The sequence below is a fragment of the Anopheles moucheti genome, chromosome X (assembly GCF_943734755.1).
Source record: "Anopheles moucheti chromosome X, idAnoMoucSN_F20_07, whole genome shotgun sequence".
NCBI lineage: Eukaryota > Metazoa > Arthropoda > Insecta > Diptera > Culicidae > Anopheles > Anopheles moucheti.
This window is the reverse complement of record NC_069142.1, coordinates 15,236,351-15,262,667: the sequence shown is the minus strand read 5'-3', so window position 1 is coordinate 15,262,667 and position 26,317 is coordinate 15,236,351. Positions and strand designations below refer to the sequence as shown.

The 26,317-nt window shown below is 45.0% G+C and overlaps 1 protein-coding gene across 1 annotated transcript in view; it reads left to right on the top strand.

Annotated features, from left to right (window-relative positions):
• The first annotated feature begins 3,864 nt into the window (after window positions 1–3,864).
• LOC128306544 (transcription factor SOX-9-like) overlaps window positions 3,865–26,317 on the top strand; it is a 34,582-nt gene continuing 12,129 nt past the window's right edge. Inside the window, exon 1 of the mRNA XM_053044082.1 lies at window positions 3,865–4,544. Within this exon, the coding sequence (XP_052900042.1) occupies window positions 3,865–4,544 (680 nt within the window). The remainder of the gene's footprint in view (window positions 4,545–26,317) is intronic.

Below are 26,317 nucleotides of genomic sequence, written 5' to 3'. Positions count from 1 at the left end.
GCACTGCTAGTGTTAGTGAAGACATTTGATCATACCATGACATCATTTGGCAAATGTAACATTATGAAGCGGCTGAAGAAGCGGTCCGGGAAAATTCATCACTATTAAAATCAACCATTTAAGCTCCGATAATGATAATGATGCTAATTGTCGAAAATTTATCGTTGTTCTGATAATGAGCGTCCGAGCACTGAGTACTAAACTAAAACTCATTTGTCCCTGTGCTGGCTGGGTCGTCCGCTGCTGTTGCTACCGACGAAACAGCTTGCGCGCACCGGATGCGCGTGGCCGGAAGCGTCTGGTCGACTTACTGGTGCCATTCACGCAGTTACTGGGTCGCGAATGTGTGCGTCCACGAGAACCGTGTCCAATATCGGCATGTACCACGTAACTATATGTCAGTAGATTTTAAAATTGATGGAGCATTTGTTGAAACGCAAGAGGATTCTTAGACTGTTTACTTAACTCATTAAAGTTAATGAGTGTAACGAACGTTTTAAGCTTATTTCTGTTCGATAGGAAAGAAAACTAATGTCCACTTATTGATAAATCAACAGTCAATTCAATTGACAACCGACCGGTAAAGGATTTGGCAATAGGTGGCGCTAGGAGACATCGTTAATCGATGACACAACGAAGAAAGGACACCCTTGTGTGGCATTGAAATTAGACCATTGACCCTGCAATAAACGCAAAGCCTAAATATTGAAAATTACACCGTGTAGTCAGGCATTAACATTTGTGTTGACATTACGTGCAAAGGGAGCTGTTTGAAGGAAGGGCTGCTGTTACGAAATTTCCCAACTGAATACCTTTTGCATAACGCCTACGTAAAGAACAATTCTTAATACTTCCTATTGCGTGTTTTTATGTAAAACTGACCATTTGCGCAGGTAGAACAAAGAAATAATCCACTTCCATCGGTTGGGCTAACTGGGTAGTTGGCAACCCTATACGCGGAGCGCAGTATGGTTGATCGCAAACCGTATGAGAAGTACAAATGTGAACGGATCGGAAGAAGATAAAATTCCATTTCCGCGATAAAATTCCGCTCTAGTGTTTCTACCCGTGCGTTTCCACGCGGTATAGCACGCATCCGAGCGAAATGGCACCGTAGTGCATAAGCTATTTCGTCGCATCACACGCACATCATCACGTCGCTAGTGCGCCTTTTGCTCGATGTGTGCGTCTCTATTATTGCGAGTTTGCCGGTTTGAGCGAATGGAAGTGTGTGTCGTGTGTGCATTAACTGAAAAGCGTTCTACGTGCTCACATCACAGAAAGCGAAAAATGGAGCCACAGCCACATTGTTCGACTTCCGGTAGGAAACAAATACTAACAATAGTTTTTTGTGTATAATATTGTCCATTTCGTTCCTTAGAGCCCAAGGGCAGCATCCCGAAATCATCCGAGCATCTACGAAAAATATTATCGAGTGTGGATGAGTTTAGATCATACATAGCAACAATGGAGAAGCCAAACAATGTATACGGTAGGAATCTAATACTAACACTAGTGTTTTGTGTATAATATTGTCCATTTCGTTCCTTAGTGCCCAAGAGCACCATTGAGGAGGGAAAAGCATTAACGAGTTTGCTTAAGTATGAACAATGCTGTGTTTACGTTGGCAACCTGGAAAAGACGCTATGTTGGGAAGATGTTTACAAGAAACTTGAACAGCACGGAAATATCAGGCACCTGATCTATCCCTGCGGCGCAGACGGATCTGGTATGGGTTACGCAGTGGTGGCCTACGCCTTCGACACAGATGCAGTCATCGCGGCGCGGCATTTGAACGGCAGCTTGGCTTGGGATAAATGTCTGTACGCTGCCACGACCAGTACAATCGGTTACATCTGCCGAACTGTTGTCAAACTGTACATCTCTGACTTCAGTGATTTCATAAACGAATACATCCTGCACGATGTCTTTGGCATGAAAGACACACTCTGGCACGTTGACATCCAATCGAGCGAGTTCGGGTATCGATACGCCCATGTTACCTTCCAGTCCGAGTCGCCCCTGAAGGAGTTGCTCGCGCAGTACAAATGTATTGATCTTGGCGATGGGTTCAACATGCAGTTAAAGCTTGCAAGTGACGGCGACAACTCCAGACCGACGTCGCCAGCACATTTCCGCAAGCTTCAGACCATGCGCCGAAAGGGATCATATGTGCTTATCTCCGGCTTACCAAAAACTTTAACTGAATCTCAGGTGCTCTACTTATTCCGGCGCATCCGCAATGTGAAGGAGGTAATTATACTACGTGCATTCGGACATTCGATTGGTTATGCTGTAATGGAGTTCAATACGAAAGTTGATGCTGAACTCGCAGTTCATAATCATAATCATGATGTACAAATAAGCAATCCAGACTTGATGATGGAACTCGTAAACGTAGTCTCCAAACCGTTGGGTTTGCGTGAGTATCCTTATACGACGACTCCTTTGTTGTGAACCTCTTAGCATGTCGTTAGTTCAATCTTATACTGTTTTATTTACAGCTCCAACTATAGAGGGAATCATAAACATCTCAGATGACTAATCCGCTGTTATGGTTGTACGACAACAATTTTCTTAAAGTTTTATAATACGAACGAGACGTTTACAAAATTGCAGAGGAAGTATGATATGACGGTATTCAGATATAAGTTACCCAAAACGAATACCACATTTGTTTACCATTTTATCAAACTGATATAGCTCAGTGTTAAACTTAAAATATATTACTCAGATCATGTCTGCAGTGTTTATGGTTGAAATAAAACCGATCGAAACTTACTTATTATTGCAATGAATTCGTTTTTGGCTCCCGGAAAGAAAACCAGAAACTTTCTTTCAAAACCATCTAGTGTAATCGGGCTATATGATATGGAACTTGTAGGACCTTTGGACCAAGCAATAGTGCGTATTCGTGGCCAATCCGTCGACCAAGTTTGATAGACCGCCGCAACAGAAAAGTTTTTGTTGAGAACGGTGTGCGCACAACACTTGCGCCCTGGCTGGTACGGCCATCCAATCGTTGCCCGACTTCTACAGATCTCGTTGTGATAAATAAACAACGAACGAACGTTGAATTCAGATAAGGGTGCCGACCATGCGTGTGTTTACTTTGTGCCGTATTTTTTTTTGTTTTTATGTTCATCAAGAACGGCTCGTCCGCATAATGCTGTGCTGTCATGCTACAAAAAAAAATAGTCCAATAGCATTGCGCACGTACCGGTCGTCGACACGCACTCCGGTCGTTTCGCAGACGAGAGTGAAATGCAAGAGAAAAGAGAGCAACCGTGGCGCGAGCTGAGAACACTTCGGTGGACGCGGTACACCGTAAGCCAAATCCGCTAGCCAGAGAGAGAGCGAGTGCGTGCGATGGAACGATTCTCACGAGCGAGAAGAGTGGTCGGCCGTGCAGAGAAACGAGCAGAGTGACGTTTCGTGTGACAAGGATCGAACGAGCGAGCGGTATAAACGCACGGGACTATTAAAGCTGCGCACAATGTCGTTCCGGTAAACAGAGGTATCAGAGTGTGGTGCGCATTGCGTGCGGTGCGAATAATACCGATTCGGCGTTTTTTTCCCTTTGTCCATTGAAAGTGACATTGTGAAAGATGAAATCTTTGGTATGTTGAAGTTTGTGTTTGTGCCATCCGTATGTTATGTTATTGTGCGAAGCGTATAGTGTGCGCAGTTTCTACGAATAGTTTGTGTCAGTGGTTGATCCACGGCTGATGATTTTCCGTGCAGTGTTGTGCAAAAAAAAACCCCCGCAGTGTAGTGTACAGTGAACAAAGAAAGAAACGTCGCGCGGTGTATGGGCTGCGGCCTGGTCAAAGCGAAACATAACTGCAATCAAACTCGAAAGCAATGCAGCTGAACAACATGACCAACCATCAGCCAGGTGCCGGTGCTACGGAACAGCCGCATCATTTACTGGCGGATCCGCCCGCGATCCGACTTGTATCCGGTACCGTACCGATCTCGATTCCACTCTTCCGGCTCCGGGACGTCAGCTTCCTACACACGCAAGTGGAGCACATAGTCGAGCCGGCAGCGAACGGGTCCGCAACAAATAACAACAATTACGACTACTACAAACCGTCCGCGGCGAACGGGTTGGAATCGATCAACGCTGGTGACGCTGAACCTGCCAACGGCACGGGTGACCACGACCACGCCAAAATCAAGCTGGAAACGAGCGATGGCGAAGGTAGGCCGGATTCGCATGAAACCGGCTCAAACTATGGTATCAATCAGGACTCACGTTCGCCCCCATCGGTGGCCTACGCGTTACATAATGGCAGTGTCGCACCGGAATACGAGATAGAAAAGGATGAACAGGACGAGCGCACAGACGACGACGGTGGACGGATTGTGATGATGGATGAGCCGGGGGACGAAAGCAACGATACGGGTGGTGCGGTCGAGGTGGACGATTCCGAGCAGGACGACAACAAACTTGCGCCGCAGGACCAAGAAAAAATGACGCAAGCCGTTAAAAAGGTGTTCACCGAATACAAATGGACGCCGCCGGTCGCACCGATCAGGTAAATTGTGTGCATGAACTTTATGCGTATGTTTTGTGAGGATTTCTTCCTAATCCTAACGTGGATTACTCGTGACTTTGTGGTGTGGGATTTCATTTTTTTTGGCGACACAACAATCTCAGAGGTTTTGGCTAGCCATTTGATTTATTATGACATTTTGACGGCTCAGTTTGGCTTGACGTTTGACTCTTTTAATTACCTGTCACTCGTTAGTCCACCCGAATGTACAATTAGTTTTCGATTATAATTATTACACAAATTCACCAATTTAGAAATCAACAGTACACAATTTGAAAACTTGCTTTACAAATCGTACCTACATTAATCTTTCTGTTCCAAGTCCTACATAATCATTCGTCGGACATCTGGTGTCGTGTTACAACAATTTGATCATGGTGGGTGATCCTTCCTGAACCTTGAAGTACATGTATCGGGGAAATGTATTACACGTCCAGATTGCGTTATTATGCTTCCTGTCGCTTACTATGGAATTATACTCTTCCCGCAACACATAGTTTCATCAGAATTAAAGTGCGTGGTGTGGACGAGATCTTGGGACGATAGGTTTTTGACCATCGTGCAGAGACACATCTCTTACATACCTTATTTTTAAAGAATTGCTCATGACATTACTCTTCTACATATATCTCTCTTATTGGCGTACCGATCCACTAGGTCATGCCTGCAATTTCTGGTATCAGCTGAAGATCAGATAAATACAAAACACATAATGCAACACTTGCTACATGCATTACAGAGAGCTAACGGAAGGAAGACATTTGAAGGGTTAAATCATATTCTTTGTATTAGTTTTATAACTACCTTCACATAGAGCAACAGCTCCTTTGTCGCCACTATGTTTCTCAATGGATTGTCTGTTGCCGCGAACATCTTCTGGTGTGATCAAAGTCGCTGCAGGATCACAGGTATAGTGGCAAGTGTATAGTGTATAGTGTATAGAATCTGAAATGTAGTTATAACTATACAAGGATAAACGAATATCATTCAGAGCTGTCATTGTGGTAGAGAACGTTTTTACTTATTACCCTTGATTTAGGATGCAAACCGATACCGACTTGTGGAGTCTGTATGCATTTTGGTATCTATTTTCCAAGTAAAAAAGAAAACCCGGGTAAGCGCTTCGAATAGCGAAAAAGATCCAGCTTGTAGACGATAGGGCGAAGATGCGCAAGGCGCTAATGGGCAGATGGAACCGTTGTTTCAAATAAGCTTAGAAGCTATGATAGAAGCTTTCTATTTGCCATTTACCGACATTCCTTCAATATGTCCTTCGCGCCCTTATTTGCGAGCGGTGGTGGAAGGGATGAAAGAGGAGAATGGGCACAGTGGGGAGGTACTTGGAGGTGGTAGGCTTTATTTATTTATTTTGCTGTTGTCCATGCCGTAGCATATTTGCTCACCCGACCGCTATCGCCCTCCGGATGCCTTTTCGTGTGTGTGTGTGTTCGAGCTTGGCTTTTTCGTAGAAACTTTTCACTATTTTACATATCTTTCCCCCACCCCCACCTTCCTCCACAACCGCATTCACACACACACGCACAATATGAAGGGATGTATAGCACGAAAGGGGAGTAGGAGAGCAGTGTGTATAGGTGGAAGGTGAAGGGGTGGGGAGTTAGTGAAAAGAAACGGAAGTGTTAAAACGATTGTCCGATGCGCTGCCGTCGTAAAGCATAAATCAAACAAACGAGAACCATAACTGGACATTCGAACAGTCGGGGTGGCGGTGAATGGGGTTTTAAGGCAAAATGGGTGGCAGCGGAAAGGTAGCACATAGCATCCTCACTAACCGCACGCCAAACGAAAAGATAAAAATTAAATCCCGCGCCTAGCGTGCCTAGCGCGCCCAGTCAACACACACACACACTGCCGGCACCGGGGTGCTATAAAATGTTAGGTATTCAAATTTTATGCATCAATTGGTGTCAGTCTGTAAATTGATTCTACCGTTTCTGCTCAGATGTACGCATTTTGTGAAACCTTTGCCATTGCCCACCCGCGCCCGATCGCGCCACAAAAACATCCAAGTTTATCGTTATATTTCTGTTTTGGGTGTTCTGCTGCTCGTCCCGTGTTACGCCTGGTGCTTTAGCCGTTTAGGCGATGCGTGTTTTGTTTCCCGCTCGGAGCTTTGGGATGGTGAAATTTTTATGGTGCCTGCTGTTAGCATCTACCCCTTATAGCTGGTTTCTCTCTTTGTTTTACAACGACCAAAAGATCGCGAACGCGTTTGATGTTACGGAGCACAAATGTAGGACAGTGGCGGGATCATTCTGACACAGACAAACAAAAAAAAGCCCTTAATCGATTCTAAACGGTCGTGAGGCCGTCTGAAAGACTGCAGTTTGCTAGCAGGATCCTGATACGATCATCGCGACTTCTTCCCTTGTGGAGATAATAGCCCACGAGCGACCCAACCGATAGTGGCGTGTTTGTTATCGGTGACCATAAATCAGAGTGGCCACGCGCCCAACAAAAAAAAATGAAGCGCCTTTAATAGATACGTCGTGGCCTATCGCCAATTCCTGCTCGTCGAACCGTCGAAAGCCATCACTCAAACACGAACACACACCTGTTTGCCAAGGGTAATTCAACGTGCAAATTGCGGCTGCGAGTGCACAAATATAAGGTTTGTTCACAGTTTGCATATGCGGGATGGAATTCCCGGTGAAATGCCCATCGTGACAGTCAATCCACGTGGTTGGTAGAACTAGCAATTCAGGGGAATCTCCACGTTTTCGGGTGCATTGCCCACTGCGAGGCGGTAAGTTCTGTGGGCAGCTGTAGGGTGGTCCAGCAGCGCTTCGCTCTCAATCAAGTAGTCTTGTAGGAGCTTGGAGTTCCAGTGTTCCTTCACGGTCCTTCAGGGTGACAGCCTCGAGGACCCTGTTTCTGAAGGGGAATAAAGAGCTCCACTTGTCCGTCCAGTTTGAGAGCAAAATTGTGGTTGGCATTTGTCCAACCACGGTACAGTAGAGGGTAGATGAGTTCCGTTGACCGACCAAGATAGTTCAATTTGTTAAAGTTGCTCTATAATTGTAGATTCTTCCGATACGACCGTTGTGGTTGATGGGAAAGACATTCCGACGAATCAAATCAATATGCACACGGTTGCGGCCCTAGAGAAGGTTGAAAATCTTCGCCTGTTGCGAGGCCTGGGAAGCTAGAGCCGCCCGCTATCGTCCCGCTGCTCGGTCGATTGCAATGCCCGCGCATAAGATGAGAAAGATCAAACGATCCAGCAAAAGGGTGTTTAGCACCTTTCCGCTAAACGTCAAGCGGTGTGCGCAACTGGCAAGATGTATTTAAATTTTAGATTCTTTTCCACACACACACACACACACCGCTCTTCCGTGCCGAGGTGTAGCCCGACCCGCCAATCACCGTTTATGGCACCTCAGAGGGATTATTGCGATATCGACCTCATGGTGCTCGGGTACCTCGTGGACCATGTGTTGATGGACGCAGGACTTCACTTTCTCTTGAAGGCTCGGTCGGCGATTGAATTCAAGGTTTGGTGTTGGTTGCACGAGCGTCTCCGCTTTCAAATCTTTCGGTGCAGTAGCCACATTTCGTGCATTTCCACTGCATTTTCCAATACGTTTTGACCCCCTAGGCAGACAGTTTTTCATAACGCACAGCCGCGATGGAAAATCGTGAGAAAATGTATCGTAAAACAAACACCCGTATCGAATCGGTGTTCTAGAGCAACTTCCTAGACGTCTAGTCTGCTTTCACTCGGGCAATAGATAGCAACGATACGCATCGTAGGAATTATTTCTACCAAAACGAAAGCTCATTAACTTGATGCAGAAAATTACGCGTAACACGAAAGCTACCGCACTGCCAACCAGCGGCAACAGAAACTTTCGTTTCATCCTTCGTTCGTTTATAATTTCCTGTAAACATTATGGGTGCAATGGACCAAACCACTTTTTTACACTTGATCAGCGCGAACGAATTAGACGCACCGTGCACAGAGCGTTTTTTATGTTTTTTTTTTTCGTGTCGGGTTTTTGGCGGTGTGGTGGCAAACACTTGGAAGCTATTAAAATCGGTCCCGATGCATAGCAAGAATGGAGCGTTTTACGGCCAACCGTGACAGTATGGTTTATGGGTTTTCGGGTTTGTCATTTCTCTCCGATGGTTCTTTTGCAATTAGCTAGACCAACTCGTGTAACATGAAGTTGAGAAAATATTTCTTATATGGAGATGCTGCAAGAAATTGTTGGTGTATTGTGTATCGGATGCACACATTATTCCAAGCAAAATTGCGTTGTACTGCACCAGACTAATCTGCCCGTTGTTTCGCGTCCTAAATATAGCAATGTTAGTGTTTTATGAGTAATAACCTACACAGTGCGATGCATTCGTTTAGCCAAACATCAATGCTATTTGTCGGGACTGACCTTCGACCCAAGATAAGTACAGTTTGAAAAGCTGAACCTCGCCAACATCTCATAATAGGTGCCAAATTTATCAATTGATGCCTAATGCTTTCCAAACAAGAAATTACTAAATTACTCGGTAGTTTTATTACACTTTTCGATTTTTTTTTTTTGACGAGTCCATTTACTGTTGCGTCCATTAGGCATGAACTTTCAAAATAGGCAGGTCGCCTAGTTGTGAACAGAGAGCGAATGGGGTGCGCAAAGCAGCATTACTTATGCTTCAGAATAGTAGGCGAGCGGTGCTTAGAATTTTTGCGCCCATTCGCTCTTGAATCCACAATATTCCGGACCTGTCAACACAAACGTTGGCGGCAATTTAGCAGCATAAGCTTGAGATGAACGCTATGCAAACGTAGCATCATACACACACACACACACACACACACACACACACACACACACAAACCCATACTTAAAAATGAAGAGGAAAAACATGTAAACAACGATTAGATTGCACATTTTGAACCACAGCGCGGTGTAGATCGGACCGCGATCAATCCTATTCGCCCGACTTCAAACGCTATAAAGGCTGGTGGTAGGCTAGTTGGCGTGAGGCAGACAGCGGCTTGGTGAAGCACCCTCCCGGACGGGGGTTGCGAGGTTATGGAGAAAACCCTTTTTTTTGTGCTGCTCGCTTTTCGCTAAATCCCTATCGTCCCCTTGGGCAGATAGCGTAGCGGGTGAGCGCGAGAGTGTTGTGTGTGCGAGAGTGCGCGCGCGCGCGCGCGCTTGAGTTGATTTCATTTCATTTGATTTTATTTTATCTTGCCGGTCCGATCGATGAACGGAACCATCGGGACGCCGGCATTAATAGGGTTTTGCGGCGTTCCCTTGCGCGCGGCCAGCTTCGACGCACGTGTGGATGCCGGGACGAGTGGCCGTTTGGATTAAGCAGAATGAGCAACAGAATGGAATGAAGCAGAAGGGAAGAAAAAATCACTCGCACTTAAGATTCTCCATTGCGATGATGATTGCACCGCCGGGTCCGTTGTGGGTGGGCGAAAAAACCAAACCCCACAGAAAAAGAAAGAGATACTAAACTAAGAGAAAGAGAGAGAGAGAAAAAGAGAGAGAGAGAGAGAGAGAGAGAGAGAGAGCGAGGGAGAGAGAAGAAAGAATAAAACAACAGCAACAATGAATAAAAAGTAAAGCAACGAGCTAAATGAGCAAGCGAGGTTAACAAAAAGTGAAAGACAAGAATTTAATTAGATCAACATTTTTCGCCCAATCGGTCAATCGGGCCCGGTACTTGTCGGCATTATTATTTCCCTTTAACATGCACGTTACCCGGCCAGCATCGCTTTCCACCTCATCGCAACTCGAGAGGATCGCCGGGGGCCCCGGCAATGGCGGTATGCTTCTTTTTTCCTCCTTCCCCGTCACAAACTCTTCGGTAGACATTGGAGCACCCGCTGTCGGACGTCACGAGTTGGCCCGCCGGGGGCCGGATCTTCACCATCCGGTCGAGTGAGTCGCTTCTCTTTGTCTTGTCTTTGGCACTATTAAACTAGTCATCATACTGACGTCGAGATCTGTCCCAGAAGCAACGAGCATCGTTTGGTGAATAATTTTAACACACAATTCGCAGTACTTAAAGTTAACCAGATAACAATACCTGAGCATTGAAAGCATCTTCGCATAATGTTCAATCAAATCCACTTTGATCGTTACATCGACCTTGGCAGACCGATTTGATACACCTGTAATGCCTTTAGCCATGTTTATATGACATGTAATTTCATTTCATTTCTGTTCCACAGACAAATCCGTCTCAAAACCACTGCACCATTACAAGAAATTCCATGTGGCGCTTAGTTCGCTTCGCAAACGATATCAAATTTCCCGCAGTGCCGACCGGACGGATGTTTGGAAACATCCAACGTGGGTCAACGGGTTTTAAAATTAATTTCCCTTTTAATTCAGGTTGCGTTGTGCCATGGTGAACAACAATTACTATTCGTAAGACTGAATAGAAATTATTGTTTTATAATAGTACCGCTTGATGTGATGTGAAGTACTTCTTAAGAATATAACTTCTTAAATTATATTTTATTTCAGGTGTTGCGAACATTAATTAGACCTTAATTAATTAAACCAGATGGAATATATGCTAATGAAAAATTGTTACATGAATTCTGACAACATGAGCTTTTATAGGCATAAGTTTAACATTGTTAAACAGTGTTAAACAATATAAATATGTCATATCTTAATCGCTATACAAATTTTAGTTGGTTTCCATAGTGAAATTATTTCCCTCATCCACATGGATCATTTTTTTGCGTGGAGCTTTTTTGATTTCACTGCTCTTCTTTAAAATCCTTTTTTTCGCTATGTCTTCTATGATCCTCTTGCCAACAATTTATTTTTCCATGCATACTATGGTTTTAGCAAATGGTTTTTACACAGACGCGCAATTTGAGAATGTTTTTAATTGTTGTCCTTGGGTATTCGCGCGTTTTCTTGCATTTTCAGTCGGATCCTTTACAAGATTTTCAAAAAGATTTTAATTTTGGTCGGTGATACAGTGTGAACGGTTTCTTAAACGACCTATTCGAGGCGTACCCCCGTACGCAGCACTCACTTCTTCTAAGAGGTCTGAACCTGCCATTTCTGGCTTTCTGTATCTTTATTTACCCGAAGCTGGATAGTCAGTCCTGAGTACGGGTGATCGATCCTGATGGGATTTTTGTCAGGTCTGATCGTGTGAAGATCGCTAGGGTCGCTACCATCAAACCACCGGGCCGCTCCAACGCTTCCAAGTGCCAAGTGAGCGACTCACTATCCTGATTAATACAAATCAAGGAAGACCAGAAATGGTCGTTGAATCCACGAAAATAGCAGCATTATTTTCTAAAATAATACCATGCTTTACAGTAGCTTATAAATATTTTAAAGTTGTTTACTGCTTGATTCGCTGCAATTTTTCATGTTTTATTTTTACACTAACAGAAATGCGAGAGTGTTTCAGGAGTAATTGCTGTTGTTGTGCTATGTTGTTTACTTCTCAGTTTAAATAGAGAAATTTTTATCAAACCAGGTAACCGAGAAGATTTTTAGTAAGGTCAATATTTTTTTCAAATCGTCTGTATTTCAATAACCCATGACACAAGCACAACATCAAGAGATATTGGCCAGCAAATTCTGGGCTTTTTTAACTTTATTTATTTAGTTATTTATTTATTTATTTAATATTTTTATTGGGAAATCTGTGGTACCTGAATGTGGATGGCTACTTAACCTTAGATATATCCAATCAGTTGCTTTTATCTAATTGTGAAAGACGTCGTCTTTCGACGAAATTATGTGCGATGCCTACGAAAAGCATAAATGCATAGCAAGCAACTGGGGATCTCACGCAAAAATATTAAGAAGTGCTTTAGTGTAATTTGGAATACTCATGTTAAAATGATATGTTGCATATGATCCAGATGGGAGCTGAACGCAAACACGACGTGTCGTATTTTTTTACGATACATTTCATTCGTGATAACTGACCAAGGTTCGGGACTAATAAACTACAATGTCCAAATATCTAAAACACGATGCAAGATGTCCAGATCAGAGGAATGGCTATATCCAGATCAGAGGAATGGCAAGGTCTGTTAAAACTAATAACAACAACAAAAGCTCAATGTGACTTGGAATATACTTTGCCAAATAGTTTTTTATGAGATGCAAAGGGGCCCGAGGTGAGAAATTTTATAATTTATTAAACTAAATAAAATAAAATTAACAACTTCCTCCAATTGGGAAGAAAACCTCTTTTTAAAACATCTTTGAGTTTGCGTACACAACAAAATTCTGTTGCATAGCCCTGTAACCGGGCCGATTAGCTAGTGATTATAAAAAAAAAACGGTTTTTATTTTAAAAAAATCCCCAATAACTTCCTTCTGTCGCGCCAGTGTCGCGCAATCCTTAAACGGAGATTTCATTTATTTTACTTGCCGTTTTGTTACGGAACCGTGCCCTAAGTGTGGAACAGACCCAAAGTTACTTGCGTACACAATCGGCTTCCGGGCGTTCGCGGCAACGATACTCGCGTCCCACCGGCCATCAACAGACGGTAATGATGTTGCGTTTTATAGGCTGATTATAACTAATGGCCGGTACAAATGTTGGGCAGCTTCCGCGGACTGCGGGCCCCATTGTCCGGAGTGATGCGATAAGCGTACCGTTTATTTCTCGCTCGCAGTTGCGATTTACCACCCGCTATAGAAGGGCCCGAATTTAAAGCTGGGGCGATTTTTCGATGGGAAGAAGAATGACACAGAGCCACAGCGCGATCACCGGTCACGATGCGGGATGATAAAGCACAATGTATCGCATAGCTGTGGAGATGATCGATTATTGGGGGCACTTGGTGGACGGTCTGGCGGGTCTAGTCATGCTAGCCGGAGTACGCGTGCCGGATCATCCCCGGGTTGGTGGAAACTCGCTCAAAATTCTCCATCCCTTATTGTTGTATTCCAGTATTTCACCCAGATTGCGGCCGCGGTGCCTTCACACGAAACGGAGAAATGCAAAAATGTTCGTATCGAACACAACAGTCTGTAGAAGGTTATTAGTGTGATTGCATTCCTTCGCATCGTTCGACATGAAATTCGGTGTGCTTGTAGGCCCGCTATTCAATTAAACCTTGTTGAACTGTTGAACGCGCCTCTCGTCTGTTTGTAATTGAAACACCCTAGGTTGGGCCTGATTTGCTTCGCTTCCCGAGCAAAGGACTCGGGCAGGGAGAAGGCATATAAATTTCATAGTTTATGTGTAAAACGTCCACAGCCAGCGGCGGACCGTAAATGGTTGACACCGCCGGCATGGTACGCTGCAGGCATTAATGGAAAAACACTTGAACGTCGACCGCGATAGCCGGCCAAAGCCAAAGGCGTCCGGTTACATTCGTCGAAGGGCGGACCAAAACGAATCAATGATTTTCTGTGACATTGTCTGCGCGGGTAGCAATGCGTTCCCTGATCTCAGATGACACTCGAAACAGTGTCCGTATGGCTCAGGCGAGGCTTGGGACGATTTCACGGCTAGAACGAGATTGAGGATATGATTTCAATTACTTTCACCACACCGCTGAACAATTTCTCCTAAAGGCTGTTAGGAAACGATTTCCATACGTGGAGATGCTTTTCTTTTGGATGTTGTTGCTGTTGTAATAGAAGAAAATTCCTGTTGCACATTGCTCACTAATGCTCCGCTGAGTGAGACTTACATAGCATTCAAGGATGTGTCAGCAACCACCATGCATGTCATGCTGCGCTACCCCACCTTTATGCAAATTGAAGGAAAATCAACAATGCGAGCGAAAAAATTGCTATTACACTGTGTTCCATTATATTAAGCTAGCCATTTTTTTTAAATCTATCTGGGGAATATTTTCCGTATTTTTTATTTATTTGTTTTTTTTTATATTTATAAACAAAAATGTACATGTTTACGAAACACGTACGACATCGTCCTTCTGAGGATTTTTTTTTTGTATGACCAGCAGTACTTTGTATTAAAAATCTCCCTGTACCCTGTGCTAAGAGTTTTGTATGGCAAATATTTCCTCAACTAGTTCCTGTAATGTATTTTTATTATTCATTTATTAGAATGAACTTAGAAGAAGTACGCGATTCTTTGGTGATTCTCAGACCTTTATTTATATTTTAAAATTATCACTTCTTTTTCTGTTTGCCTAAAAATTAACTAAAACCAATTCCCAAAAGAAAAGAAAAATAATTTCAATCAAACCAAATTAAGCGATGTGCCATTATTTTGGTACATACTGTAGTAGCGGTACAGTGGTCCTTAATGCGAACTGCCCAGCCTTGTCGGATTTGTGCTACGAAAGGTGCTAAGTGCAGACTCTCCTACCCAACTGGCGTTCGCCCGGTGCCCGCGTACCTTAGGCGCAAGTTTTGGCACAAATCTATATTTATTTATGCGCTCGGCAAAATTCGCATCCACCGCAGTCCGGCATGTGACACCGTCCGCTGCTGCATTACACACCCAGCGGCAACCTAAGGACAGCGAAAGACCGATAATTAGCGTAAAGTGCAGGCGACAAACCGCATGCAATGAAACGCATCAAACGTGGCGACACCAGGGCCATAATTCAATTAGTAAACACCGATCTCGCGAACTTCTCCTCCTTCGGTACACGCATTATCTCTAGTAGGTTGTTTTTGTTATTATTATCCGTTACTAGATTTACACCGCTTCAAACACTCACCCCTAAAAGCCTCCCAAGTCGGTGACATTTGATGCAGAACTACCTGCTATCTGGCCATGCTCACGGCTAAGGTTCGCTGATTTTGAGCAGGTGTCGGACGTGGAATGTGTGGCCCGATGTTTCATACCTCTTGCTACTGGGCTTTGCTGATTCTCTTCAAACATTAACTTTCCTCCGGAAGGTTTCTCCAGCAGGACGGTGGCTGCTGTGCTAGGGCTGAAACCGTGATGGGTGTTACTGGGGCCCCACTCATGGGCCAAGCGGTCGGCATGTTTGTTGGTAAACGTCAATACATTGCGCCTATGATCTCCCGACACTTCCGCTCCAAGTTGTCTGCGTACAGCCGCATAACATCACTGGAGCATAGCCTTATTCGTTTGTTTGGTTTGTGCCCCGTTTAGTTACATCCACCCGTTCTCGACGCGGGTTCATTTTGACAGTCTCGTATGTACCCTCCCTGCTCTGTACAATGTTCTGCTTTCGGAATATTTCTATAAGTTTGCTATTGTTATCATTATTATATATAAATCTGCTTGTTGGGGTGTATGTCGTTCACAAGCAAAAGTTATTTTAATAGGCCGGCTCTGCTGCTCCTTGCGCACAGCGCACGAAGGCAAGAAGCTTGCCAGCATATGACGGGAGCTTAATCTGATCGTTGGCGCTTGATTTCGGCCATTCATCGTCTCACCTCCCATAGGCACGGCACACAAACCACCAGAATATGTGCGGCACTAGGTGTGACGCTGTGCAATAACCTTTCGGATCGAGGTTTGCTAGATATTTGTTTGCCCGTCTTCGCCTCCCACCCATTTGTTACATTTGCCAAGCATCTCTCCGTTGCGATACAGTAATTCCTGCCCCTGTCAGCTTATGACCACCCCTCCCTCCCTTCTCCCCGCGGGTGTCCTCCTTAGCCGTTCCATTCTGTTTTCACTCGTCTTGCCGGTTCCGGTGCGCTAGTGACGCGTGATATGCCGAAATGTGACGAAAATATGGCTCACAATACCACCGGTCTCACCCTCCGGCGTTGCTCATCCGCTATACCGCCATAACATTCCCCTGGATGGGGCAGGGAGAGAGCCTGGTGGAACTTTTTCCCACACCGCTGGGAAATAAACTTTGATCACCGTTTTGTCGACGCCGACAGCCTGGTTCCCGCCCGCCGTTTCCAACCATCGGCGTCATCGGTTCTTCGGTCTTACCGGCAAACAAACAACAAGTAGCTCACAAATTGCGTAATTCAGATGCAAATTCAAACAAATACAACCACACACACACACACACGCGCGCGCGCGCGCATACCCAGTTGACGCCTCTGACAGCTCCGAGCATAGGGCACATCGTGGTGTCGGTGCCTTTTTTATGTTGCCTCTTTCTTTCCATCTTTCCACTATCCCACCCACGCGTACCGGTGGCGCTTCGGAGAGGAGCAACAGCTCTCGGACTTGAACACCGCCTGAACATTTCTTCGGCGAACATTTCCTGGCCTCCGGCTGCCAAACCGGGCTTTCACTGGAGCAAACGGACGGAAAGGGAAGGGGCCCAAGACTTTATTAGTTTTAGTTAGTTTGGTTAAATGGTTCTAGCCGCGTGTTTGCCCATCCACATCCACATCCAGCAAAAGGTCGAAATTTGACGGTAGCAGAGGCACAGCTAAATGTCTTTGCTTTACGAGCAATTATACGAAGCAAAACAAGCGAGAAGTGTCAGATCAAACAGTAACACTGGGGAAATGGTTTTCCACCCTGCTTTTCACCGATGCAGAAGATTTGTCGCAACAATGGATGCCGGGGCTTTGTGGAATCTTCACGGTTTTGCGATTTAATTGTTGTTTGAAGCTGTGCAAATTTTGTTGCTGCTGGCATGGTTGTTAACCTGTGCAGAAAGGGATAATATAGCCAGTGCTCGTTACAGCAGGTGATTGTCTGTCAGTTCTACTCCTCCCTCAGTTAGATCAGGGGGTTAATGAGAGTATTAGAAAATAAAACGTATTCGACACTACTCGATCAGTTATCTACCAGAGCTGCAATCATCTATTGGATCCAAGAAAACCCCTTGGTCTACATTAACACACTGATTTGCTAACTTCTAGCGAGCCGTACTTCAACTCGGTAGCTGGGCAAAGGCATTCCAGAATTTCCCTACCTATCAGAATAATAGAACCTACTACCAGACGACTCGTAAGGATATTAGACGACTAGTAGTAGGTGTTCAAGGTACTTCCGAAGAATCTTCAAAGAGCCACGTTGTGAATTCTTGGTTAGTGTACACAGGCATATAAGACTCCCAACACTGTGGAAACTCCAGCTAATTAGCCTATCCCAATATAGCGAGCTAAAGAATCAGGCATCTAGAACTGGGTCACTATGATTCACTCAAACTTAATCCATTTTGAGACGGAGTAACAAAAATTACATGAATTCTCTCGGAATATTGCTTCTGATGCCGGCTAAACGTCCCTAAAAGGAACCTTGCTCTGGTCCAGTTCACATCAGTTCGAAGCGCTCCTTCCGTTCTGCGTGCTTTGCTTTCTTTTTGAGTTATTTCTACACCGCGCCGGAAGCGTCGATTGTCAATATGATTGTTTGCCGATACATATTTACTTTCAACTGAACCGGTACGCATGTGTGCGACTGTTTCCGTGTCTTTTTCGATCGTTCATCATCTCGTTTGAAGCTTGCGAGCATAAAAAAAAAACAAAAACATAAAAACGGTGGAGCTCACGATGGTAGCAAAGATGTTTGTAACTGGCGTGGCCCAACCTGCCACCCGCGCTGCCAGCCAGGTACGCGCAACCCGGAATGGAGTTGTAATATTTCAAAACGCGTCGCAAACCAATACCTACGGAAAGCCCTCCTTACGCTACGGCGACCGAAAGTGGGTAAGATACCGTTTACCGGGCATTCCGCCAGAAGGTACACGAGGTCGTAAAAATCCATATCGAAAGCGCCCATAGGGAAAGGGGAATGGACATCGGAGCTGTGTTTATGAATTTCAAATGAGCTGTTTAACAAACGCAAGCACCGCTCCGAGTGATGGGGCGGGCGACGGTATGGCCAAATTAAAACGCGTGAACATTGCGTTCGGTGCTGCCGGTGAGAATAGCGCGCGACGAGAAATGTCCGCTTTAGATGTGCCAACGGGAAGCGTCAAATCGATGTGAGTAAGTAGCGGCCAATGTGTCATCGGGCCGGCCAAGGGAACCAACGGGAGTGTAGGGTGTTGGTGTTTTTCTCACCATTAATTTCCTTCTCCCAGCTTAATCCTCATCTGCTTTGTAGGTCGCAAGAAGGTTTTTACCCCCCATTCCTCCGAAGTTCCCGCCAATCTAGCACGAGGGCGTTGAAGCAACAGGGGCAGGCTTCGGTACCGGTACGAGGTGCTTTATTGGCGGTGTGCTATAACACGCTTCGCAACGGTTTTACCTTTTTTTTTACACATATTTTCTGCCTTTGACATATAGTTTAATACATTTACTTTATTTTATTGCCCTTGTGTTGTCTCCCCGCATGCGAGCGCGCTAATGGCAGGGCACTCCGTGGCCGCCACGGGGTTTGTTCGAAGATGGTTTAACGTCGATGCGATCTAGTCCGCTTTCAATCTCTGCACTGGTCGCTGTGGGTTGGAAGGTTGTTCTACTGCAAGCTCACTTTAGTTTGCAGTTCGCTTTAGTAATGCAGGTTGTAAAGTTTTCAGCATTTACTAGACGAAGTTTCATCATTGATTATTAAGCTAAGAAATAAATATATCCTGCTAAAAGCTCTAGAAATGCAATGATGTAAAGTTTTGCTTCAGTGAAATTCGAGAAGTCGCAGTATACTGAAGGATGTGTAGCGAATGTTGAACGACCGAGTATACCATTAGACGAGGAAAAATAGTTCTTGAAGACCATTAGAAGACCGGTAAGAACTTGTCGGATCTTAAGCCTAGAATAAGAAGATCCCAAATAGCCTGAAACGTTTGAAATCGAACCATAACGCTGCTAGAGGGCTGCTTAATGAAAAAGCGAACCGTGTGTGAACCTTGGGGGTGCTTAAACCACACGCAGCGCACGATGGAACTATTGAGTTCCAAAGTAGTCGGTTAAAGGTTCCCGACGGAACTATGCGGTTCTTTTGGAAGCACACGGTACTCGATGGAACTTTGTTTACAATATGATAGCTCTACTGTCAAATGACGGCTCCTCAAACGACGCTATCCGTTTCGGGAAGTTGTAAGTGAAAATAAAATGGTTTTAATCCGCGTAAAGGTGTATTAAATCAACGTGCTGGATTCCAATTCGCATCTGATTCATGCGTACGGTTAAGGATGAGGGTCCTCCTTATGTACTCCAGTCATCATATCCTTGCGATCGCGAGGTTATCTGCTCCTGCAATATAGTTCGTAGCGCATACTCTTCTGTGATTAAGGCTCACAAACTACGGCAAAGTTCGTAGCACCCGCCGATTGAAAGTGGTAATAGGTGGCATTCGTTTGTTTTGTGTTATTGTGTAATAAAAAGTCAACGATACGTAAAAATATATATACATTTATTTTGCAATAATTTAATAAAAAATCCGGAATAACAATTGATTCCTAAATAGACAAAACATGAAAAAGAATGTACACGAAAATGTTAACTTTTTCCATTTAGATTGGTATCATTTATATATGTATTTTGTAGGGTGTGACGTAATAAAACTAAATGGCCGAGTTAGTAAAGTAGTTGTTCGAATCTCAGAAAATGATAATTAATAAATAAGAAAAAAGAAACATAAAGCAATAAATATGAATAGCTCCACCGTGTAGTCAGGCATTCACATTTTTTGACGTTTTGGCCGAGGGCTGCTTAAAGGTTCCTTAAAAGTTCGCGGAACTTCAAGGCTGGTTATCTACTGCAAACGACCTATTTAAAGATCGATCTTTAGCGTTGCCAAATTGGCTGCTTAAGCAAATCTGGCTACTTGGGATTCCGCTATTGCATTATGAATATCCATCTGTAATTAAAATCAACAGCTCTTACCTCTTCCTGACCTTCTTGCAGATTAATCACATCGGTCTATCAAAACTGAAAATATACCTATTTTGTTCAACTAAAGCTCTAGCCGTCTCTACAATCTTTGACAAGTTTGTACATGTTGCTTTAAATAGCAGAGCAACATTGACTTCTTCTTTGGACCATTGGCACCTGTGGAGCATTGCAGGCCATTATGCGATTGCCTTTGGGGATGGTTTGCCACAGAAGTTCGGGCTTTTTCCAATATCGCTCGTGACACAAACCCAGCGAAAAGCGGTAGAAAACAAGCAACAAAAAATGGCACGCAACCATCGCAATGGAACCATCTCCATCCTGAAGATAAATTCCCACGGGGTGGTCTTCCAATATCCGGATCATGTAGATACGAGGAAATGAAAGACATACAGTGAATGGTACGAACTAATAGCAAACCCAAGTTACCCAAGTAAGATTATGCTCCCATCGGGCAGTTTGTGGTTTACTTTAAGAATGGATGGATGTGGAACAGATTTAATCATGCACCTGAGCGTATGTAACTCTCCGTCGAAGGGTAGACTTCAGGACATCTCATTTATGTGACGGAAGCGCAGGTTTTTGTCGCTGCATGTTAAGAACACAGTACACTGGGAGCATAATGTCAAACCTACCAAGCTTCTCATATTCCTCAAAATGGGTCCCAAAAGGTTCAAGAAGTAAGAACGGGAAAGTTGTTGGCTAATTATTCTAGCCACAGTTTCGCCACTGTCACTGCCAGTTTTGCGACTCAAGCTATGATAAAGCTGGAAATCCTCAAGAAAGACCTCATAGATACTCCAAGTGTCTTCGGATACTTGCTTTGGTCTGCATTCTGTGATAGGTCATATGTTGTGCTGCTGTTAAATAAAAAATAATAATAACACCAGAACCGAAGAAAGCGTACCACCAAGGGTATCAAAACCACCACCACTTTGTTAAGAGAACTAGAAACACCCCAGACCTCAATATTTCCAATACGACATGAAGTGCCGCTAAAGGATGTTTGTTGGGTTTTTTTTGGCATCTCCCTTTTGCGTTGCTCTTCCAGCACTGCGTGCCCACGGTGCGGCTGGTCGGCATCGAAGATTTTCACGCCCTTGAACTCATTCACTCCTGTTTCGTTGAACCAATATTTACTGCCTGTCGTAGGGCACGTTAACCTCGGGTGGCTCGGTGTTCCGCATTACCATGCGTAAAACAGAGTCTGCGTGACGCTGCTGTGAGTGTTTTGGTTTTATCGTACTGTGGGTAATGATGTGTTTGCGGTTATGCAGACAGGCCTGAGGACTCTGCACCAGGATGCTTCCCTTTAGGCGGTGTAATAACACAAAGAAGGTACTGCTACATTTTACAATTACCGCTCGCGGGTGTGTCTCAACGACCAGCTGAGCGTACCTCACCTCCACGTAGAAGAAGCGTGCGACTAACAGTGCGATGTGTGCAACCTAGTCATTCCCACTTTCGGACACTTGCCTGTCAACTTCGCCAAATACCGAGGAAAGAAAACTACTGTCAGCGTTCGAGCGTCTGCGAATGTGTTCCAATAAAGCTAAGACACTCCCGAACCCCACGACACTTGCGCTGCCACGGTATGCATTGGTAGCAAGCCCTGGAAGGGCTAACCACATACTCCGCAGTGGTGGGTACGTTATTTATTTTTTCATTGTCCCACAGTTGGAAATGAGATTGCGCGTGGTAAGTTGGAAAAAATCAAAATCTATCACAAAACGCACACAATCTGCCACACGTTTCGGTAGCATCTGCAAAACTGCTAACGCGCCAATGTTTGAGTGCTTTGATTTATTTATTTCTCTCTCTCTCTCTAATTAGAAAATGAATTTGTGCTTTACTAGCGCGGGTGATTATAATCGTGCCAATCGCGTTCTGGACGGTGAAGGGTGGTTTTTTGAACGTTCGGATGTGTCGGTGCCTCTTCGGGTTTGTTGCAGTGCGGTCGATTTGCGACTACCCCCGGGTGGTTTCCATCATCATCCAGCCTCGTTATGATCACCATCGTTAGTCTGAAAACCCTATCGCCGATACTATTCCAACCCGCCCTGCCCCTATTTCCCCATTCGTCGCCCACCACCCGAGCTTGGTGTGTGGCTCTGGATCTTGTCAGCGGTTGCTGTCACCGCGCACCGCCACAAGTGTCAGTAGGTTTGGCGGGAATCGGAAGGGTGGAGCGGTGATGCTTGAGCATGAAGTGCGCGAGACGGGCTGGAGGATAAAATCAGATTGACGAAACCGTGCATGTTGCCACCGACGCCCCAGTCGACCAGTGCTTTGTTTCGTCGGACACTTGTGCACGGCATCACTCTCCGTTCGTCTTCTTTTTCGTTCGATTTGGGGTCGTGCGTGCGATGCTTAGATCATTCGAGCTCCGACAGTCGGCTACGGTTTGGATGATTTAGTCGAGCTTCGGCAGCTGGATGCAATGCACCAAGCGTAACAGACGATAAAGAAGAAATAGACCAACAAATGCAAGACCGCCGCTGGAGCAGTGTCCAGGGTCATGTGGTATCTGCTGCGATTGTGGTCTGCGATTCGAACACATCAATACGTTTAATTTGTTGAACCCATCGGCAAGATACTATTGGCAAAGGGTAGTAATTTCGATGAAATAATTTAAAAGTCTGACTGCGACCCGTCTTAAATGTCGTAGCTCAGTTAGTCACGTTCGTTTCGGCTTATCGGACGCTTTAGCTCCAAGTGTAACTTTGATTGCATTTATTTTAATTACATTTGCATCGAGTTTGTTTCGCTCTCCTCTTTTCCATCACACCCTCTCGAGCGCATAATAATCAACAAAATTTAAATGTGGCAGGCCCCCGGACGCCTGCGTTTGCGTCTTCCTTTTTTTGCTACCTTCCATGCCCTCGAGGCCACCTTAGAGCGTGTATGCTCGTTTGCTGGAAGTTAGACGGTTGAATCGTGGATCATGGATGCATACAGCAGCGTGTACATCATCGCGAGCGCATAATGCGGAGTACAAAATTCGAATCAAGTGAAAACGGACCGAACGGGCAGATCTCTGGGCTTGCTTTGCCCATTTCCAAGAAACGTTAATGCCACAGACAACCGCACGAGTACGAGATGCACCGATGCGCAGGGTCGTGGGAGGGCGTGGTGACCCTAACCGTACGGCGACCGGATGGTATTCATCACGCCGAGCAGCAGCAGCATCGACAGCAGAGAGGTCAAGGGACAAACATCATATTTGCGCGCGGATTCTCAATCGCACGCAAGGCACCCTGACACCCTGCGTCTGCACCACCGGAGCAGCGATGCACAAGATGATGATGCTGTGTAGTTGTACTTTGTTGTGGCACCGCTTCACATTTTTCGTGAGAGCAATTACGCGACTCACAGTTTTCGGGCGTATTGAACACATTATTTTCTGTTTAGGTTTGTTTAAGGGCATTTCTATTAAGCGTTAGGAATCGGTATGGTCCAACTTCCCATCCGAGAAGTCCAATTTCCAAAGTGCTCCCTACTGATTCTCGTTAAAGGCTTGAGCAATAATGACTTTCAAGGATGCTCGTTGGTTTAAACAGTAAGGCTCTCGGGGATCCAAACCTCGGTCCTGTCAATAAGGCACTTCAGGAGGGTCTCCAAGGAAGGAGTCTGATGGAGTACCGAGTGTCCTTGGCATGTGTTAAAGCGATCAAAAAGAGCGGATTTAATTGTAGCGGAGTTGCATAACGCTCTAGTCATTCTAATGATAATGCCTAACATCTGGTTAACACGACTATAGAGATTCACTCATGTGAAGCCTCAAGCTGAAAGTTTTGTCAGTAAATATTCCTATCGAATATTACATCTACGCTACGATTCGTTTATATGGTCACAAAGGAGGACCAAGAATAAGCTCTACAAGCAATAAGTAAATAAAGCATGTACCCCAAACTAAAGGACTGTAAAATTAGACATAGAACATGGAACTATTTTTGCCAAATTATGATTATTATTACAGCTGATAGTGTAACAACGGCATGGTGTGTTAGTCTGAAGAATTGTTTGTACAAGAAAAAAGTATCCTTAAATTTTTGGACTTACTGTTGAGGGTGAGGGCGATACCGGAGGAATAGGAAGAACCATCTCGGCGAATAAACCAGGGTTCTATAATTTGACCACCAGAACAGGATGAGACATCTTCACGCTCATTGAAGGTAGCATCAACCTGGTACTCAGAGTTGGCCAGCACTGTGGCCACAATCAATCTTCAACGTTAGGACATTCCTTTTGGAAACCCTTTAATAGTCAACGAACTACAGCACATCTTACACAACTACACAGCTGATTGCGTGATAACGTAGCAGCGAATGCAAATGAGGGATATTAGGAATTTGGGAAGGAAGGATCTTCTTGCTTTCTCACTCCACGGCAGCACGTGTGGAGGTTTCTTCGTCATCCACTCATCACTTCATCTACTTCATCCCCCGGAACGAGGTATTCCAGATCATGGCAGCGCCTCGGTGTTATTATTAATGGTTTTGCGGGTTTTGAATATCCCGGGTTCCAGCGGCCAACGGTAGCCACGGCTCATTAACCTCTTGAATGCGATCCCTCGTACGTGCAGCGATCTTGCAAAACCCGCGCTGCTCGGTCTTGCTGATGGGTTCGATGATGTGCCCGCCCTGTAACGCGCTCAGCGATCGCCCCTCACTCGCGCGAGCGACGATCGAGTCGCGTTGCTTCGTTTCGCGTGGCTGCAATCTAAATGACTCACAGATTGCGATCCGTCGCCAAACGCGTCGCCAGGAAGCGAAGCCTCTTCTGACATCCCGTCTGTGAAGACGGCCAGAGCGATACCGCTGCGTACGGCCGAGGCAAGCAAGATTTGTTGTCTATTTTTTCGTGTTGCTTTGGTTTGTTAGTTTGTGTATTGTTTTGTGTTGTTGTTTTGCACCCCACTTAGGGGTGTTTTGCTCGATCCCCCGCAAACCATCACCCGCGACTCCCAACCGTAACGGATGTTAGACACCTAATTAAGAAATAACCTCGATCACTGATGTACGCATTTCGCATCAGCTGCAGTGTGCCGCTCCAGAGTGAAATTTTCTCTCCAAATGTTCGTGCCGGGCCGGGCGGTGGGTGCGCTCGAGAACTTCGGGACGCAGCATAGCTGAACGTCAGCGGGCAATATCACCTACAACACCGTGCGTGGTGCATCAGCTTCAAAGAGTTCTGTTTGTTCCGTGCAGTAACGCGTGTTTTAGCGAATTCCGCCCACCCCCAACCCGGGCTATTAAATGCTAATGGATGATCACTGTCTCACGCACTTGCCGCTAGAACGCAACGCGCCACTAAGGCAAGAAAGATGAGTTCTCTTAATTATTTGTTTCATCTTCGATGTGAAATGCGGCGTGAAGTGGATACGGGTAGAGGCACTTGTTTGATGTGAACAGTTCCACATATGGAAGATGCTCGTAATAAGATTTCCACAAGAGAGAGAGAGAGAGAGAGAGAGAGAGAGAGAGAAAGAGAGAAAGAGAGGGAGAGAGAGAGAGTAATTTCCCTACCACAGTGACCAAACCATTAAGATCCGTTCGTATGCCGCTTCCTTCCTTTAGTTTTTTTTCCTTTCCTTTTTAGCGCGGCTTCTCACGCTTTCACGCGGGGCGATTTGTTTACACGCGGTATAAAATGCGAAACGGAAATGTAGCTGCACAAACGGCACAAACCATAACCAAAACAAGCAAAACCTAACCTCCAACCTCCCGAAGATCAAACGTATCTAGCGTCGCAACGAAGGTGCACCTCGGATGCAGGACGCAGTGTGCAAATAATAACCATTTCAAATAACAAAAAATAAAATACGCCCCAGCACCTTATCATCATTGGACTGTAAAAGGAAGAAAAGTATCCTGGTGCGTGTGCCTGCTTCATATTATTTCAATCTGGTTTCTCTCTGTGTGTATGTATTTTTTTGTGTTCTTTCTCGTTTGTTTCATATTATTTCGTAGAAAATTAGTTCTTATCGCTCGGGGCCGGTTGTACATCTCACTTTTTTTTATACGCATTTTTGCTTCATCTTCTACTCCGGTCCGTACTTAGAGG